Source organism: Ambystoma mexicanum, chromosome 1p, assembly GCF_040938575.1.
Source record: "Ambystoma mexicanum isolate Mex_15411 chromosome 1p, UKY_AmexF1_1, whole genome shotgun sequence".
Classification (NCBI taxonomy): domain Eukaryota; kingdom Metazoa; phylum Chordata; class Amphibia; order Caudata; family Ambystomatidae; genus Ambystoma; species Ambystoma mexicanum.
The window spans coordinates 1,241,588,550-1,241,608,380 of record NC_090921.1 but is presented as its reverse complement, the minus strand read 5'-3'; the positions used below and the strand labels follow the sequence as shown (position 1 = coordinate 1,241,608,380).

The window sequence follows — 19,831 nt, the reverse complement described above, 5'->3', positions numbered from 1 at the left end:
ATACATGCAAACAGAATACTGTTCCTAAAACAGATTCAGAAAAACACATTACCACTCTGGCAGAAATACACATGGAAGATGAGCAACCATGGGTTCATATTGGTATAAATGATTATCTTAAAACAATAAAAGCCACTTTAGCGCTTGAACATGAAAGGAGTTTCATTAATGAGAAATTGTTGCAAAAAATTATGGAGAGGGAAGAAATCCCGAAATTTAGGATTAAAAACCAATATGTTTCTGGGTTGGACAGTCCAGACTTTGAAAACCGAATTGCAGGCAGATGCATGCTTAAAATTAGCATTGGGCAGAAAACAATTTACCATAATGTATGGATAGTGAATGGAGCACAAAATGAATTTTACATGGGCAATGACATCATGCACAGAATGTGTATGGTGTTAGATTTCCTTAATCAAAAAATATGGTCACGCCTAGGTGGGCCGGCACCTGAATTTGAAGACAAAAGAAGGGCTTATCATTGTGCACAACTGGTTCCTTATGCCATCGAATTACAAATAAGGAAAGATACTATTGTTCCTGCATTTACAAAACAGTTTGCAATAACACTGAAATGCAAAAATGGGCAGCAGATGAAAGGCTCTGATGCATTTGTATGCCTGAATGAATCCATAAAACAGCAAGGCCTGGAATATGAATACATTCCATTGGTAGACATTGGTGAGGGATCTGTAAAAATCATGGTAAATAATAAAGGTTGTCAGGATATTCATTTAGAGGAAAACTCCCCATTAGGAATGGCCATACAAAAATCACATTATACGGCAGATTTAAATAACATGGTGATTGGGAATATTCCTGAAAAATATGTAGATGCCAAGGGCGAGTTGCCAGAACACCTGAACTCTCAGCCCAAAGGAATATTTAAAATTCATTCTGTGTATCCTTATGATTCAAATGAGACAGTGTGCTGCCATCAAGAGGATTGCATAATATTTAATTTAAATGAAAATGAGACAGGAAATCAGCCCATCGAAGTGGAAGCTGATATGCCAAAATATTTAAAAGTGGCAGCTCTACAAAAAGACACAGCCACACAGTTAGAGGAAAGCGCTGAGATTCCTTTACCAGAAGAGTTTCCAGAATTTTCCAGAATGGTAGAAGAGCAGATCTCCTTAGCGGATGCATGTGACAGCGATGAGGATCGACACAATCTGAGGGAAATATTTATGGAGTTTAAGGATGTATTTGCAAAAGATGCTTATGATTGTGGTTTAACTGATTTACATGTGGCCACACTACCAGAAGGTTGTAGCAGAAATCCAGTGTTTGTACGCCAGTATAGACTACCGCTGGCATGTTTAGAATCATTGGCAGAGATTATTAAAAATTTGGAATCACGGGGAATAATTAGGCCCATTCATAGCACATCCAATACGCCTATTTTAGGTGTGTTAAAGCCAAATGGTCAATGGCGGCTGTGTGCAGACTTAAGAGAGTTAAATAAAAGAGTACCAGTATCTAGATGGCCACTACCATTCATTGATCAGGGCCTAGCTCAGATACATGGTTCAAATGTATTTACCACGTTAGATCTCACCTCTGGATATTGGTGTGTGCCATTGGCAGAGGAGATACAACACTTATTTTCCTTTACATTTGACAGGACTCAATATGCCTGGCTTAGAGCTCCGTTCGGGTACATCAATAGTGGGAGTGAATTTGGCATATTTTTGAGAAAGGCCATGCCGGATGCAGCGGAAAGAGGAACAATAGTTTATGTGGATGATGTCCTGATAAAAAATGAAAACCTTAAAAGCCATTTTGATGAAATAAGACATGTGCTTGGCCAATTGCAGAAAGCAGGCGCCAAAGTATCTTTGCAAAAAGCACAATGGTGCAAGAAAAAAGTGAACTTTCTAGGGCATGAAGTGACTGAACATGGGCTAAATCCACAAAGGAAGAAAATAGAGGCCATACAAAGATTAAAAGATCCTAAAAATGTGAAGGGAGTAAAAAGTTTATTAGGGATGACAGGCTATAACAGAAAGTTCATTGAGAATTATGCAGAAATCACTCAACCATTGACTAAACTGCTTAAACTAAATACTCCCTGGAGATGAGAAAGAGAGCAGTCTGATGCAGTGGCTAGATTGAAGGAATGTCTTGTAAAGGCACCATGTTTAGCATACCCCATAAAGGACAGGGATTTCTTTATAGAAATAGGCTTTTCTGAACATTGTATGTCAGCAGTGTTATCACAAAAACACGATTTGAATCCCAAAACCATTGCATATGCAAGTAAGGCATTTTCCCAAGTTGAAATGAAATTTAATGAATGTGAGAAGGCCCTATTAACCACTGTGTGGGCGCTACAACATTTTCGCCCCATTGTTCAGGGAGAAAAGGTGATTATTGAAACAAATCATCAACCTTTGCAATTTTTAGAGAGTAAAAGAATTAGATCAGGCAATCTAGCGCAATCCAGAATCACTTCATGGACGCTGGCATTACAAGGTTTTCCCGTAGAAGTAAGATATGGACAAAATAAAAAGAGCCCAATTGCTCAAGGGTTAGCTGACTTACATGACTGTGCAGCTGAACAAATACCAAATGAAATGGAAGTGGAAGCTAGTTTACAGGAATTTGAACAATCACCACACAAAGCTTTTGATGAAAAAACATGCAAGGATTTGCCAACTGTATATGTGGATGGTGGTGCTTTTCACATTGAAAATGACAGTAATAAACAATTAGTGGCAGGAATAGGAAATGTCTGGTTGAAATGGGAAGGCGTTCCTAGTATAGGGATGAGGATTGGAGATAGGAGCAGTCAGGTGGCGGAATTGGCAGCCATCTATAAAGCAATTGCTACTGCAGTTGATAAAAAGTTCAGTGAAATTGTCCTGGTGACTGATTCTGACTATGCACGGAATAGCTTTGTGGAGTATTTGCCTGGTTGGAAAGCAAGAGGCATGGTTACATACAACAAAAAACCACTTAAACATGGAAAAATGATACAAGCCATAGACAAATTGGTGTCAGAAAATAATTTAACAATATACTGGAGAAAAATTCGTGGGCATTTAAAAACACCAGGAGAGGATAAGGAGGGAAATGATAAGGCAGACCATCTGGCTAAGATTGGGGATGTGATGGGAGAATTGCTACATATTGATTATTTAATGGGTGAAATACAAATTGATGCAGTCACACGTTCTAAAGCACCAAAGGAGGTAGATCAACCGGTGGTGCAGTGGAGTCATGACACGCCAGACCAAGATTTGATTGAGGCACAAAAGAATGATCAAATTTTGGGAATCTATTATAATCATTTGATAGATCCTGAACAAAATCCTTTAACAGAAAATGATTGTATGGGAAAAGAAGAGTTGATGGTGTTATTAAAGAACAAAACACGAATTAGATTACAGGATGGACTCATGATTAGAGAGTCCATAACAGGGCAAATACAGTGGGTAGTACCCCTTTCATTCAGAGGACTAATGCTACACCATGCACACGATGCCATAACTGCAGGCCATAGAGGTTCACAAAAAACATTAGAAATACTAAAAGATTATGCTTACTGGCCTCATATGTCCCAAGATGTGGAATTATATACTAGAGGATGTCTAGTATGCGCCCAATTTAAACCTGCTTCACCAATGCATAGAGCACCATTGATGAAAAGAGGCCTAACTCTCCCATGGTCAGATTTGCAAATAGACTATGTAGGTCCTTTAAAAAGGTCGAGCAGGGGACACCGTTATATTTTGAGTGTGGTATGTTTGATGTCGAAGTGGATTGAGTGCATTCCTGCACCAGATTGTAGTGCGCAAACAGCAGCCACATTACTGGTGAACCATGTGTTCTCAAGGTTTGGGTTGCCACAAAGAATTGAGTCAGACAGAGGAAGTCATTTCACAAGTACTCTAATGAGTAAGGTATGGCAAATACTAGGTGTGAAAAGGAAACTACATATCGCATATCGGGCGGCGTCTTCAGGTACAGTTGAAAGAAGCAATAGGTCTGTTGTGGATATTTTAAAGAAATTTGTGGCAGAAGCAGGTTCCAGCTGGGATTTACGTTTACCGTTGGTTCTGATGGCAATCAGGTCGACTCCTGCCAAAGCAACAGGTGTTAGCCCCCATGAGGTCTTGACAGGTAGGAAAATGGTGTTACCACAACACCTACTATACAGAACACATGAGCAAACTCTAGTGAGTGCATCCACGGTTCATGAATATATTGATGAACTGAGGAGGCATTTGCAACATGCATTTGCTTTTGTGCAGAGAAATCTGGAAAGGGCTGCTGACAGTGCTAAGTCATATTATGACAAAAAGACATCAGTAAAGGAATACAATGTAGGGGATCAGGTGTACAAGTTTCATTTTGGAAAAAGTAAACAGAAAAATTCTAAATTTCTAGCAGCCTGGCAGGGGCCATTTCGAATTATAGATAAGGTTTCTCCTGTAGTGTATAAAATTTTGAAAAATGAAGGTGAAACAGCAATAGAGCAGTTTGTCCATGTAAATCAAATCAAACCATGCCATCCCAGACATGAGATCAGGCGGCTTGAGCATGTAGAAACAGATAAAATCACTTGAACACAAAAAGAGAAAATAAATGGGTACAATCAGGAGGCAGTGACAAAGAAGTTAAAAAGTTGATTGTTTTGATGGCACATAAACACTGTAGTATATGTAAAATATAATATAAAATAAATATAAATAAATAAATAAATAAATAAATAAATAAATAAATAAATAAATGCACATATAATGGAAGCTCATGGTTGGTGTGCAGAGAGAAAGTGTATTAAATATTGAATGCTGTTTTATATGTGTTTGTTTTCTTTTAACTTGTGTTTAATTTCAGAAGAAAGAAAAAAAATATATATATTTTTACCAAGCATGTTTTATTTTTGGCAAAAGGATGAAGTTAGTATTGTGCTATGTACTTAATCTGTTTATTTTCTATTTTGATTTAGACAATTAACATTATTTGGTCGGAGGTTCCGGGATCAGAGGCCACGGGAGACGATGGAGTCCTGGAGTCCCCTGGATGAAGACCAAAAGATGCCTGCCTCCAGGTGGAGGTGAAGACAAAATAACCGGAATGCCAAAAGAGATGACTACTGTGGATTCAAGATTGCCAAGATGAAAGAGTACTCGAATGGACCGAATAACATCGCTGGTCGGGACATGCCAAAAGAGACAAAACAAAAGTTCCGGCATATGAAGTTCCACGTATTTATTATTTTAATTATTTATTTTAACTTGTTATATTACTTATTTGTTTTAGTTAGTTGTTTTATTTCATTGTTTTTAATTGACTTGGAAAATTTAAACTTAAAGTAATGCCACTTCCACTGAGAAGGCAAATGTGGAACATTTTATGAACTGATGGACTCAGATGAAATGTTGATTGCAAATTTTCATTGATGCACATGAATATTCATTTTGTTGGATTGCTATATTGTAAAAAAAAAATAGAACAAGTTGTTTTTAGGAATTGGCTTGGATTATAGCCAAGTTCTAAAAACAAAAGGAGGGTATATGTAAGGATATTTGGCGTGTTACAGTACAGAGTACAGTAATACTGCACAAGTAGCACATTTTTTTTTTTGCAGCACCACCACAAGGGTGCGGTGCATTGCTATATGGGTTACCAGATTAACAAGGAAAGACAGGCTATTCAGTCAAAAACGATTTTAACATATAAGATGCAAATCTATTTTTACAGTTAAAAGCACACGTGCTCATTTAAAAATGCACACTATTTTTCACCTGAAATGCCTATATTGCTAGAGACACATTTGAAAATTAACAGCTAACCTATTAACAATTAACCTGACTAATAAAACCTTATTTAACATAACCCACTAATAAAATGTGTTCTCCACTGCAGAATTAGGCATACTCTGAAAACCATTTAAATGCGTGTGCAGATTTTTTTCTTCTCTTCTCTGCCTAATTCTCCGTGTTTTTGTGCACAGTAACTGCAGGAAGAAGGAAGTCAGATTTGCAACAATTGCAAATGTATAAGCGAAGCTATTGTTGAAGAGTAGGAGGATGAGAGATGATGGATTTCATTGGGACACGTCATACAGAGGGCTGAGAGGAAAGTTTTAGTGGGCAGTATCAGGGAAAAAGACAGGCAGACATCTTTCTGCACTATTGGGGAGAAGACCTGGCTGTGGGGCTCCTGACTGAATGCAGATTCCTGTGTCCTGCTGCAGTCGAGATTGGGGAGAGCTGAAAGAAGGACCTTTCCACTGGCTGAGGCATTCCTATCTGCAAAAGCTGAGAATTCCAGGCAATGACCCCGGTTTGAGAAGGCAAGCGTTCCTTTTTGCTGGAGTCAATCCAAGAGAGCCACATTCACAAAGAGAACAACTAAAAAGATAAGGTAATGAGAAGTGTGGGAGCTGAGTGTGTACGGTAATATGCAGTCAGTGTAGGATTCCTGTGCGTGTCTTAATCAAGTGCTAATGTTGCAATTTGAGTTCTGTTCTCCGCCACTATCTTTGCAGAGTGTCACAGACAATGCTTTGACTGTACCATATTATTTCTGTAAAGAATGAGATCGTTTTTAAATACAACTTTTATAATACAGAAAAATATTTGAAAACAGACGGGTGATGTTTATTGTTTACCATTACAATGCTGATGATGTGGGGAGATTTTTAAACAGTGCAATGGTCATTTTAAGACAGATGTGTGCATGTCAAAATCAGTATGAATAATTGTGAGTGACTGTAGCATAGCTTGTTGGAGGTACATGAGCCAACGGGAAGAGAGACTCTTTGAACATAGCTCTCTACCGTACATAAGGTAGTGGAAATTACCACAAGACTACCACATATAGCTCTCTGTCGTAAATAAGTCAGTGAGTTCGCCCATGGTGGCACACCAACACTATCACTGGAAAATGTGGTATTCCTAGAATGCAGGTCTGAGGTCTCTCTAGTGATCACACGAAAAATCTAAGCAAAGATAAGGGATTCTGGACATTGGGGCCACAAATAAAACAAGGGAATTATGCTCACCAAAATACCACCAACCACGTATACCAAATATGCAGGTCTGGGTGCTGAAATAATGCATGTCCATTGTATTATTGTTGCACATGGCCAAATCTGAATACAAAGAGTGATTATTGCTAAGTTATTTTTCGGCGGTAATAAAATACCGTCAGGCCCCAAATCTCCACAAAATACCCTACAGTAATCATTGTTGGCACGTATAATAGGTGTTTCTGGTTCAGATGGAAGTGGAACACAACAGATATTGCGGTGTAAATGCAGGCTTTCAGAAGGTGCCGAACTGTTGTCAGGACACTGTTAATAATATGAGGTAGACAACTGTTGAGAGTGCTTGGTTCACCTGAGAGGGGTTTAAAAATGAAGTGTTATAAAATATGATCATACCTTTTTACTAATAAGGAGAGAGGGAAACACTATAGTGTGTGACCTCCCTAGGTGGTTAGGTTGCGTCTTGAAGAGCATAAGTGAAGGCTGCTGGTAGCTGTCCTTCGATCAGGCAAAAAATGTCTGATAAATCCAGCAAAGGCTGGTATCTGATAGGAAAATGAGGCTGGGTATTAGCTGTTAGGAGAACCAAAGTGAGGAAAAGAGTTTGAACTAAGAAAACTCCAAAAGCCTACATGGCAGGGAGAATTGGCGTCTTGGATGGACGGCTGTCTAGGTCGAAGGCAGCATACTGACAGGGTGTGTAGTAATCCTGAACAGGTGCGGCGAGTGAAAATGCAGAAGGCCGAACCTGCATATGAATTGAGGCAGGATCTAGGTAAAGGGTTGCCTTGACGGTGGTACAGAGTTCTGAAAGAAAGCCGGGGTGATGGCAAGCAGGGTTGGCTGCTAAATGCAGTCAATGGATGGTGCCTAGAAGCGGACCAGTAGGCATGCTGCGCGACCTTGCAAGAATGGGCATTGCAAAGGTGCCGTTCTATTGGAGAGCTATGCAGGGGCTGTGCCAAAATGGCGCCCGTAGTCTGTAGCGGGTGCCAAGTGAAAATACAAAGGCGAAGTTGATGTGCACACTGGTTTCGTAGTGCAAGGGATAGCTACTAAGTGGTAGTGTGATGTGGTAGAAATATTAAAAAGGCCGGGAAGGATATTAACGGAGTGGTGGCCAGAGCGGGCAAGGTGCAGGATTGAAGTTAGAAGGCTCTCAAGGCAGTCCGTCTGCCGCGCGGCGAGCATGGGAGTTGCTGAAATGCAGAGGAAGAGGGCCAACAGAGTCTTACCTCTTCGTTGGAGTGCTGCATCTTCTCGGATGAGCAGTGTCTCGTCTCTGCGCGTGCGCAGAAGAACGGATGTTTATGTTACAAAACGCTTTGTAATTAACTTTATTGAGATGTCTCTATGAAGCACGCAGTTAGAGCTGTATCATAAATATAGCCTAATGTGTAGGCTATTGCGCAAAGGGGAATATGTTACTGTGGGTGGACATAGGGGTGCCGGGATAGAGGTAAAGGGCACTATTGTGAGCATGGCATTCAAATACAGGTACCAATGATGGATTAGGGAAGCAAATGGCTATAAATAATGTAATTAGTGACTTGCATTAAAGTATGCATCAGGTTTGGTGGAACGAATTGTAAATAAGAGCGTCATGTGGTAACAAATGCAGCAGTTCTTTGGACAAACATGTCAGTATACATTTCATAGTAAGTTTGACAAAAATGTGCACTTGGTGCCAACTTGATGTGAAGCATCATGCAGCCAGGGACTTGGAGAATTTTGAAAAGTTAAATTATGGAGGCCCATGGTGTATAATTTGAGACAGGGAGGATACATCAGGTACTTTGCAATGCATCATAGGTGAAAGCCAAAACCAAAACAATAATTACTTGGTGGCATATATTCACATGAGCTGCTTAGTGTTTTTAATAGAGCTCCTTGGCAAGTGAGAAAAGCACTAAGGGCTAGTTTTACAAGCATCGTGCAATGGAGAAACTGAACAACATTCATTAAAGAATGACGGTGCAAAAAAGCAGTTGTTTTTTTGACATAAGGCTTGATTATGTTAAACAATTCATGCTGTGTAAGAAGTTAGAGACACTTAAAGGCAAAGTGGTGGTGGCAAGTCTATTGTTTATTGAGCTGTGGAGCATGATGTAAGTAACTGGTACATGGCGGGTAAGGTGGCCTCACTGATGTGATCAGACCTAGAGAGTGCTAAGAGAAGAAAAGGTTCTATTCATGGATCCATTAAGGCCTTTTTTCACAGAATTAAGACAATACATCCATTGTTGTTCCAGTTTGCACAGGATTTTTAGCTGTTTGTAGGATAAACCAAAACATGTCATTGGGGCTATGTTTTTTTGCCTTAAAGTGTGCCACCATGGGTTTGTCTTCTACTTGTTTCTTAATGCAAGATCTATGTTCGCATATTCATTGTTTGATTTCACGTTTGCACTTGCCTACCTGCAGTAGGTCACAGGGGCACTTGATGGCGTATACAGACCATTTGGTTTTACAATTGGTAAAGCTGTTAAAGGTCCAAGTCTTGCTGTTGAGGACACTTTCTTGTATGTTTTTGGTGAGTCAACATACTGAACAAGTACCGCATCTGTAATGTCCTCTTACTGGAGGCCATAGTGTTTGTTGGGGGTTAGGTGGTTGGTTAGGGTCTTCATAGGTATGGACTAAGCAATCTTTTAAGTTTTTGCTTCTTTTAAAGGCAAAACGAAGCTTGCTAGGTTTGAATGAATCTGTATATAAGGTATCCCAATGTCAAAGGACAATCTTTCTAAGAGAGTTACTCAGAGGCGTAAATGTGGTTACGCATCTGATTTTGTTCTGGGGTTGTTCTCTAGTTGGAGTTAGACAAGACTCTCTAGTAGTGTGTACATCTGACCTGGGTTCCACTTTCTTTAAGGTGGATGGACAGTTCAGTGCTTTAAGTGTCGTAGTTGCCAATGGTCGTCCGATGGTCGTACAATTTCATCTCAGTCTTAAAAATTGTCCATAGGGTAGATTTTCTTTAAGCTCTGTGGGATGAAAGCTGTTATACTCCAGGAGGGTGTTCTTTGATGTAGGTTTCCTACATAAAGCGGTGCCTAGGGTATTGTTACCGGTTTTGTAGATTTCTAAATCTAAGAAATGTATGCACATTTTGTCGTGCTGTATCATAAATTTGATGCACGTATTACGTGTGTCCAGCCATTGTAAGAAATCTAGTAGCAGTGTCTCTGTGCCCTTCCATATCAGGAAGCCATAGTCTATGTAACGATAACAGCACCATACATTGGTCCTGAGGGTATTAGTGTCATGGTAGATGGATTTTTTTTTTCGAAAGAGTCCATGAACAGGTTGACTACATCGGGAGCAAAGGTAGCACCCATGCTCGTACTGTGACATTGTTGGTAAAACGTTTTCTCGTAGATGAAGTAGTTCTCCGTCAAGGCAAGTCTAGTGCATTCTAGTAGGAATGATGTTAGTGGTTCACGGTCGGGTCTTTGATCTAAGTAGGTAGCTACTACCTGGAGGTACTCAAGTTGGGGGATGCTGGTATACAGCAACTCCACATCGAGTGTCACTAGGAGGTTGATTGTCAGGGTACTGAGTTTCTTTATCATAGAGGTGGTATCCTGTATGTATGAGGGCATTTTGCTGATGAATGGGCACAGGAAGTGGTCAATATAGACTGATAGGGGTTCTAATATAGAACCTATCCCGGCGACTGTGGGTCTACCTGGGAGGCACAGAATATTTTTGTGTACCTTAGGAAACAGGAAGAAAGCTGGCAACATGGGATGGTGATTGACTAAGAAAGCTTTTTTGTCCTTGTCGATCCAGCCTTCTTGCCAGGCATTACACATGAGGCTTTCTATTTCTGTCAGGAGTCTTGTGGTGGGGTTGATGTTGATTTGTCTGTACAATTTGGTGTTTGACAGTTGTTTGTTGACTTTGTTATTGTAGAGAAGTCGGCTCCATAGTACAATGCTACCTGCTTTGTCCGCAACCATGATTTTCTTATTAAGCCAATTGAACCAAGGCTTCAGTTGTCTACCTCATATGTGCTTAGGTCATTTTCTGGGCTCAGGCATCCTCCCTGGTTCTTCCAAGTCTAACCATGCTATCTCTTTCCCTAGCCCCATGCTTGTAGAAGGGGCTTGTGCAGCCTCCTCTTCTCCACTTCCCTCTCTCTCTTCATCTTCAAACATACTATTGTCACTTTCATCCCCTTCATCATCTTCTCTGTCTTCAAAGTCTAAAATCTCAAGTGGACTCACGACAGTTCAGCACCTTCAGAAAGCCTGCATTTACACCGCGATATCTGTTGTGTTCCACTTCCATCCGAACCAGAAACTCCTGTTATACGTGTCGACAATGATTACGTACTGCTACTTGTACAGCAGTACATGAACTTGCACTTCTTTGTCATTTATCCATAAATGCTTTCTTTGGTTCCACTTATATTCTATACCCTGTTTGTTACATAGTTTTCTGCCTATTTTTTTTTTAAAAATTATGGTTAACAATTTAGCTTTGTTTTATGCTATATCCCCCTCCTGTGATCTCTGTGCTAGCATATGAAAGTCTAGCGTCACTGTAGTTTAGGTGCACCTCCTGTGCTTCTATGAAAGGGGTAACCGTTGACGTTATAATTTATATCGCAAGAAAAGAGAGGGCATGAAGGCAAAGAGAGTTAGAAGTGAGAGAAAAAGATGAAGAGAAAGATCAAGACATTTATTGGATGGGAACATTGAAGAAGAGGGAGATGTGCATGGAAAGAAGAGAGAGAGTGAAAACGAATAAGGGTAAAATAGAAATGTTAAATGGAGACAGGGAGATTGTGAGCTGAGGGGATAGAATGAGAAGGAAATTAGAAGACGCGGTTTGAAGGGAGAGACACAATTGAAGTGAATGAAGGTGAAGTTAGAAAACAGAGAGGCACACTGTGGCAGAGGCAGAGTAACAAAGACAGAGATTGAAAAAAATGGCAGATTTAGGTTGGTGTTAGCCCCCGTATGCTCCTTTCAGGTCCCGATGTGTCCCCCCGTCACCCTCACAGCAATGAAATTGCATTGACTGGTTTCCCAATGTGCAGCCCTTCACATCTTTGGCATCAAGCCTGCCTGCTCCACTGAGTGGGGGTGGCAGCATGCACACGTAGAGAGAGCCCGAAATCAAAGAGAGACAGGGTGAGTGAAGGAGAGGTAGAGGACAGATAGTATTGAGCATCCAACAGCTTACCTTATTTATGAATACATGTATTGTGACAACCTCCAGTAACTGGGTTACCGCCAACATTTTTGAAAGAATGCCACCATGTGATTGGGGCTGCAGGCATTTACCCTCACCACAAATCCCATAAAAGGGAAGGGTTTGCTTCAGGTACTTGCATGACCTTGGATATAGAAGGGGATCCTTGCCTGAAGTCAGAGAGATTCTTTGGTTGACAATTTGGAAATAAAGGACTTGCATGACAAACATAAATGAAGGCCATAGTTGTGTGTTCTGTGTGGGCAAGTCAGAAAAAAGAACTGAAGAAAAAGCAGCAATTGGATCTGCAAAAGTCTAATTCTGGACATATGGAGTGGAGGGAGGATGTGACGTTGTCACAGGAATAAGGCCAGGAGGTTGGCTAAGTCGGGTCCAAGAGGAAGGGTTGCCATTTGTTCCGGGAGGCCAACTCCAGAGGTGGCAAAAGGGTTAAACCCCAGAGACCCCAAATTGTGACAGACCATGTCCCAGAGCCGCACACAATGCCCTAGACAGCAATCGAGCAAGATGGTTAGACGGTTAGATGGTTACACTCAAAAATGAACCAATGTGTGTAATCCATGGGTCTGGATCACAAATGTAAGACCAAGCTAGGAAAAGAGACGATTTTCGTAAGCACAGTCTGTGGGTTATCACACAGATGTGGCCGCAATCTTATCCTATGTTCTCCACTGCACAGGACATAGGGAGAGCCGTAGAGAAATGAGAGCATCAGCCAAAAAGGAACAAGACACTCACTTGCAGAACTGAGACCGGGGTGGAGTCAGTGCCTGTTATGACTGGGCCACCTGATTCCACAGCAGGGGACGCCCCTTTTCAAAACTTGGGCTGGGGAACCACAGGCAGACAAAAAAAAACAGTATGGGCATCAGTATAAACACACATGCTGGAGGAGACGCTAAGCACCACTGGCCAGTCTCCGGGTGGAAACACTAACAAGATGCTTATGTGCATGATAAGGCCCACACTATCACATGCCCTATTAGAGCATAATTATAAAAGGGGACGGGAACAAGTCCACAAGGAACCAGCTTGGAGGTGAGAGGGGAAGTAACAATGTGCACCAACAAGACAGAGGAGCAAGAGGAAGTATAGGAGCTGGAGGGGCGAAAGACAGGAGAGGAAAAGGAAGACAGAAGGAGCAGGGAAAGCACACCTTTGGAGGACAGAAATAATAGAAAGAAGAAGGAAGGCAGAAATACCATGGAGAGGAAGGTGTTGGAAGAGAAACAGAGGACGGAAAGCAGAAGGAGTCTGTAGGAGAACATGGACTAAGGAAGGACGGTGAGAGAGTGGATGGAAATGGACGAAGAGGTCCATTGAGAAGAACAAGGATTGGCCAAGCCACGAGGGCCAAGGGCTGGGAGGCGTGATGAGAAGCAAGGAGTGAGACCGTTGGGGCCAGAGCTGTGCTGCAGCCAGGAGACAAGGACTAACGTCATGGAGGGCGTCAGCAACTTGGGCCCAGTGACTAGAAGGCTTAAAAGCCTATTTACCGTAAGAAAAGTATAAATAAAGAAACAGAGAGTGAGGCTAGCCTGGAGTTAGAGCCTGGATTCTAGCGGGGCTGGTAAGCACAACAAGGAAAATAAATACAATGTTTTTGTGTGAAACAGTAGGGAAAAAACGATCAAAAGAACAAGAGAGAGAGAAAGGGTGAGACAGAGAGCAAGTAAGAGAGTATTGGTTATCCGGGCACCATAGACTACATTCTGGTGGGGCTTTGAATCAACTGAGGAGGAGCACTAAGATTCACTATAAAAGCCAACAAGCCAAGAAAGTTTGCTGTGTGATTGAGCCAGGAAGACTCATTGAGAACTTGAAACCAAAAGTCATATACAAAATCTGAGCTGGAAGAGGTCTCACTAAGACCTTGTCATGTGAAGACCCACTATAACCCTAGAAAAGAGGCTTTTGGAGTCACTGAATCGGTTCAGCTCACTGTGAACTCAAACCCAATGGACATACTCCCCAACGGAACTAGTGAGGAATCTGGGGTGGACTCTGGAAGTATCAGAAACTGTGGAAAAGATTGGAGTAACCATGTGGCTTGCTGTGGAAAAGATTAGAGTAACCCAAGCAGCCCAACGTCATCCATTTTGCTTAGGCAATGATTGCTGTCTGACATCTACCCAAGAAAGACACAGAAGAAGTCACCTGTCGTCTGGAAGCCTTGCAACCAACACACAGGAGAACCAATGTTGGACAGCAACTTCTGCAGAAGAATCCAAATTCTGGGAATACTAGAGAAACTGTGACTGACTGTATGTCATCTTTTCAGGACAGTCTAAACCTGACCATGAACTGTTACAACGTCAGACTCTTAAACATATGACTAAAGCCCTACTATAGATCCAGACTGTTTTCCCCGACTATCATCTTGCCCATTTAGTTCTGTCTAGCCCTGTGCGCCATTTTACTAAGATAAATCCTTGTATGGTTTCATCCTTGATCCAACATCTGTGCTTGGACTGAATAAAGTCTTTTTGTTCCAGTCTGTCTTGCCCTCAATTGACAAGGGACTCTGGGTGCGATTCAAGGAAAATAAAAATGTCATTGACATGTTGTAGACTATTTCTAATCCTCCACATCTGGAAGTTGCACCTAAAACAAATTGCAATCTACGTGTGCTTATTTTATGTATTTTTTTCAAAGGGAACGCATGTGTAACTAAAAGACGATGAACGATGCAGAGTTAAATACACACTAAAAAAACAGCCACTAGGGAGTAAAACCCACAAACCTCAACCACTGGAACATCTCAAAACACAGCTAAGACTCCCTCTTTGCACCAACGTTTTTGACCCTGCTCTGCTAACCCCCTTTGAACAGCCTAAAAAAAACCAAACAGGAGTAAGACATAAACTGGCTTGCTGTTGGGCCTTGAACGCCTGAGACTTCTGAATGCCTTCTCAAACTCCTTCCACGAGGTTTGAATCACCTGATTGGCCTGTTGAACTACCATGTGTACTGAACTAAGCCCTGAGATCACTTTTTCAGTTGAGCCTGTTTTGGAAGTACAGAGAGAAGTCTCGCATAGTGTGATTATATGAAGTGTCTTCTCACTGAAAGGCTATAGTATTGTCAATTGGTAACAGACAGACTGAGACTAACGAATGTGATGATGGACTATATCCTATGTTGTTTTCATGTTGTTGGTGCCGTGAACCTGATGAAATCATTCTTTGACAACGCAGAAAAAAACAGATAAGGCTGATAGCTCTCAAAATAGGAACACCAGTCTTTGTTAATACTAGTAGTAAAAACTGTGGGGGGTCACGGTGGGGCAGCAATTTGCAGTCACAGTGAAATTGTAGCCATAGAAATATCCAACAACTAACTAAGTAGCTCTTGGGTAACATAGTACCACCAGTGATAACAAATGTCATCAACCATGACCTGTTTAAGTTGAAGAAGCAGCAATGGGTTTCTGCGTAATAAATTGGTCCTCCATCATTGTCTGGGTGTGCACTGACGACAGTTAGCACATTCTTCTTGCATCACCAGCTGCCTATGGATTGTGCAATATTTGTGTTGGTTGGTTCATCCATTGCTGGGAGGCATTGTATTATCTTTTTTTTAAATTATTTTATTTGAATTTGTGTTAAGTACTGGCCCTACCGAGGGGGTCTCAAAGCACCTTACACGGCTCAAAGGTTAAAAATGTGGGAGGTGAAACAGAGTTAAACAATGTTTGCTATGTTCAAAGTATGGTGTGCTGCTGAACTTATCTGGAATCTCATGGTATAAAGTCCTTTTTTCCACTGAGATATTAAAGGATAATGTATTTTGCTGAATGTTTAAGTTTCTGTGGGTTGCTAATGTATGATACTATTTTGATAGGGAAGATATGATCACCTATGCTTATTTCAGCTTGTAATTGCTCTATGATAATCTAAACGATGCAAATGTTGATGTGCACTAACCTATTTTAATGGGTTTCTCTGTGTTGCGACTTATACTGAGTATTTTTCTTAAGTCCTTTTTATGGTACTGATATACCTTTTATGACGTCTCGAATATTGATGCTAATGTAATGAAATAGCCAATAATTGTATGGAGATTTCTTGAAATATGAACTATGTATTAGGATTGTATTATTATTGAGTATTATATTTAATGTTGATGAACAGGAATGACAGGAATGACTGATTAATAGTGATAACTGTAAACCTCTTGATATGAAGCTTAGTTATAATTGTAAAAGTTGTAAAAGTTGATAATTAACTATAAACAACTATACCAATAAATACAAATAAAAGGTTTTCCAGGGTAGGATAGAAAGAATAGGGTAGACCGTAGTAGCAGGAGAGATGGAGGAGCAGGGTCATGTGTAGGGAAACAGGTAAGTTTTGAGGCTCTTTCTGAAAGTGGTGATGGAGGGTGCAGTTTCATGACTGGAATTGCTCACAGTAACATATTTATACCATATGTCGAAATGTTAGGAATTGTGTGAAAACCGGAGAAGTGACCGTTTCTTCCCTGTGGTATTCTGTCTTGCAGCGATGGGTGGTATTTGCACCAGTGGTGTGAATTGTCAGTTAGCACAAGTGATATTTTCACTGGCCCTCGTGCAATATGCCCCACAGAGTTTGTAAGAGCTCATGCAGTACAGAATACAAGAGGATGAGACAATGCCTCTCACTCCTTGATTGGGCCAAATGATTATCTTGATTGGCCTTGGCTTTGTTCCTGAGGAAGAGCCGAACCAAGCAAAGGATTTCTGTAAGGAATGAAAGGATTGATCCAGATCAAGCTAAGTCCACATTTTAATTCAATGGAAGCCATCACTGTCTTAGCTTATGCCGTGGCTCTGAGATCCAGACCAAACCTTTGGCTTGGCTCTGTCTCAGCACTGTGACGTGTATGCACTTCAATTACGAACATCTGTATGGATTCTGGGAAATCCATACATTTTCTTCTAAACTTAATTTATGAATAAAAGAAAATCAGGGATGGGAAATGACTTAGGTGGAACCCCCAAGAGATAGCAAACCTGGCATGCAAGCCTAAATATAAAGTATTATTCGTTAATATTATTCAAACACACGCTTGCACAGCCACTGTAAACCTAAATGCTTTCCTCTTTTCCAGATAAACTTGGCAAGACAGAGTTGGGTGTTCTCTCTACACAATGTGGATGTGCTTCGCAGACCCTGGTGAAGGAATGCCCGCATACTGATGTGTACCGGGACATTACCGGAGCATGCAACAACAGGTAAGCGATGGCACTGCAGGCAGCATTGCCCTACAAGTCTACGGTGCCTGCCTTGTTTAACTTTTCCTGGTAAAGTTCGGGCTGACATGACTCTTCGTTTCATCCCCTTTGAACTGTGCAAATAGTGTCTTCTTTCGGGCTGCACAAATATCGTGTTCCACATCTTTAGAATATGCATAATACGGCTGTACATCTACCTTCCAGGAGAAATTGTTCTGAGTATATATCACACTGGCCATGCCCCAGCTACATTGGTTACATATTAAAAGCAGAATCCAGTTTGAGGCTTTTTGCATAGCGCCTAGCGCCTCCATGAAGCCTTACTCCCTTTTTCTACTGCCGAAGTCTGCAACCTTGAGCTCCCAAGATGTTTTGGACTACACCTCCCATTAGCCGAAGGCAGCATTTGCAATGGTGAGGCATCACTGGTGTTGTAGTGTGGCCAGCAAAAGGTTGCAGGCCCCTGTAAATCTACTGGATACATGTAGGCAATACCATTCTCTGTGTGCTCTGTGTGCTCTGAGATACTGATACCCTGACTCCTCTTCTTCCACCCGCCCACTGCACTGTTGCTTTTCCACCCACTTCCAGCCCATGTAGGGTGACCAGATAAAAATAAGGGACAGGCCATAGACATGGAAGTAGGACTAAAGGAAACACATATAAAACTATGGTCCTACTTCTATGTTGCTGGCCTGTTGCGGGGTTGAGGTGTGCTCAAAGGCACACTCCTCTCATTGGATGAGAGCGATCGGGTAGGGGAAGGGAGAGGAAATGAGGGTTTGAAAAGCAGTCACACCCTCATTCACGCACAGGAAGAGTCGCGCCGTGCCTGATTTTGCAATTTCAAAATCGGGTTCCGGCAAACACCGGGACCATAGACACCCACCCTTCCAATCCCGGGACGGGGGGTTTATAAAATTAAAAAAACCTAAACACATGCTATGGAAAAAGTAAATTGACTGATTTATTTTTCAAATTTCTGTGGTGGTCACCTTGATTCAGATTTTATTTTTATACGGGAAATGCGGCAAAGGCGTTCATCAAAGCTGTAATTTACCATAAAAACCTATTGGCACCTGATTGAGGGCTCACGGTGCTAATCGCGATAAGCCCAGCATTGCGAGGCTGAGAGGCTGATTAAGCTTATGTGAGGCCCTGGTGTCTGGTTGAGGATTGTGGCCGTTACCAGCCCTGTTTGCCCCGCAACACAGATGTTATTGCTTTATTATTGAAACAGACATTGATATTCATCAGCATGTGTTCTTCAGAATCAATATTGCTTTTTTTGTAACACAACTGCTGTTTTTCATATAAATGTATTTCCTTGTTCAAATAAAAAGAAATTCAATCAAGCAACCAACGCTAACCAGGAAAATCCCTTAGAATGGCCCTGTTAAGGGATTTACAAATTAAGGGGGTAATTCATAGAATTCAGCGCACAAGGCGCACAGTGTGCGCGTGTGACTTTCTGCGCCAGCCGCGTGCGCTAAAATCCATTTCCGCGCACAGCGTATTCATGGATTTTAGCTTCCAAAACCAGCCGTGGCGCAGAGTGGCGCAGCGACCCTGCAGCAGCGCCAGTTACGCCCCCAACCCCTCCCCGTGCGTCATGCACAGCTCACAAATCCCGTACATGGCGCACAGGCCCCCAACCACGAAAACGATTGGCCCAGTGCGACCGGGGTACATGTATTACTGGGGTGCGCGGGAAGTTTCACATGCGATTTCCCTGTCAGAGCGGGGTACGTGTATCCAGTGGGGTGCGTGTGGAGTCCCACATGTGAATTAGCACTGCAGGTCCTCCCAGGTGTCTCCTCTACCCCCTCCACGGCCCCTGCAGGCAGCCCACACCACAGGGGACTACCCTGCACCCCTGGTCATGTGCCGCAGGCAGTACATCCACCACGGGCATGCCCCCCAGCCATGCCACATGTCAACTTGCACTAGTGATCACCAACTCATGTCCCCCAGCACCCCACCCCCCGGCAGTGAGGGGCACCTGCCAGCATGCCCCCACTCATGTCCCACACATGTCCCCCGGCACCCCCACCCCACAGCAGTGAGGGGCACCAGCCAGCAGGCCCCCACTCATGTCCCACACATGTCCCCCAGCACCCCCACCCCCAGCATTCAGGGGCACCTGCCAGCAGGCCCCCACTCATGTCCCCCAGCACCCCCACCCCCCAGCAGTCACGGGCACCTGCCAGCAGGCCCCCACTCATGTCCCCCAGCACCCCCACCCTCCAGCAGTCAGGGGCACCTGCCAGCAGGCCCCCACTCATGTCCCCCAGCACCCCCACCCCCCAGCAGTCAGGGGCACCTGCCAGTAGGCCCCCACACATGTCTCCCAGCACCCCCACCCCCCGCAGTCAGGGGCACCTGCC

General features: G+C 42.5%; 1 protein-coding gene across 1 annotated transcript in view; it reads left to right on the top strand.

Annotated features, from left to right (window-relative positions):
* The window catches only part of LOC138540329 (lactoperoxidase-like), a 172,600-nt gene that overhangs the window by 10,687 nt on the left and 142,082 nt on the right, over positions 1-19,831 (top strand). The window contains exon 2 of the mRNA XM_069641680.1: positions 17,321-17,444. Within this exon, the coding sequence (XP_069497781.1) occupies positions 17,321-17,444 (124 nt within the window). The remainder of the gene's footprint in view (positions 1-17,320; positions 17,445-19,831) is intronic.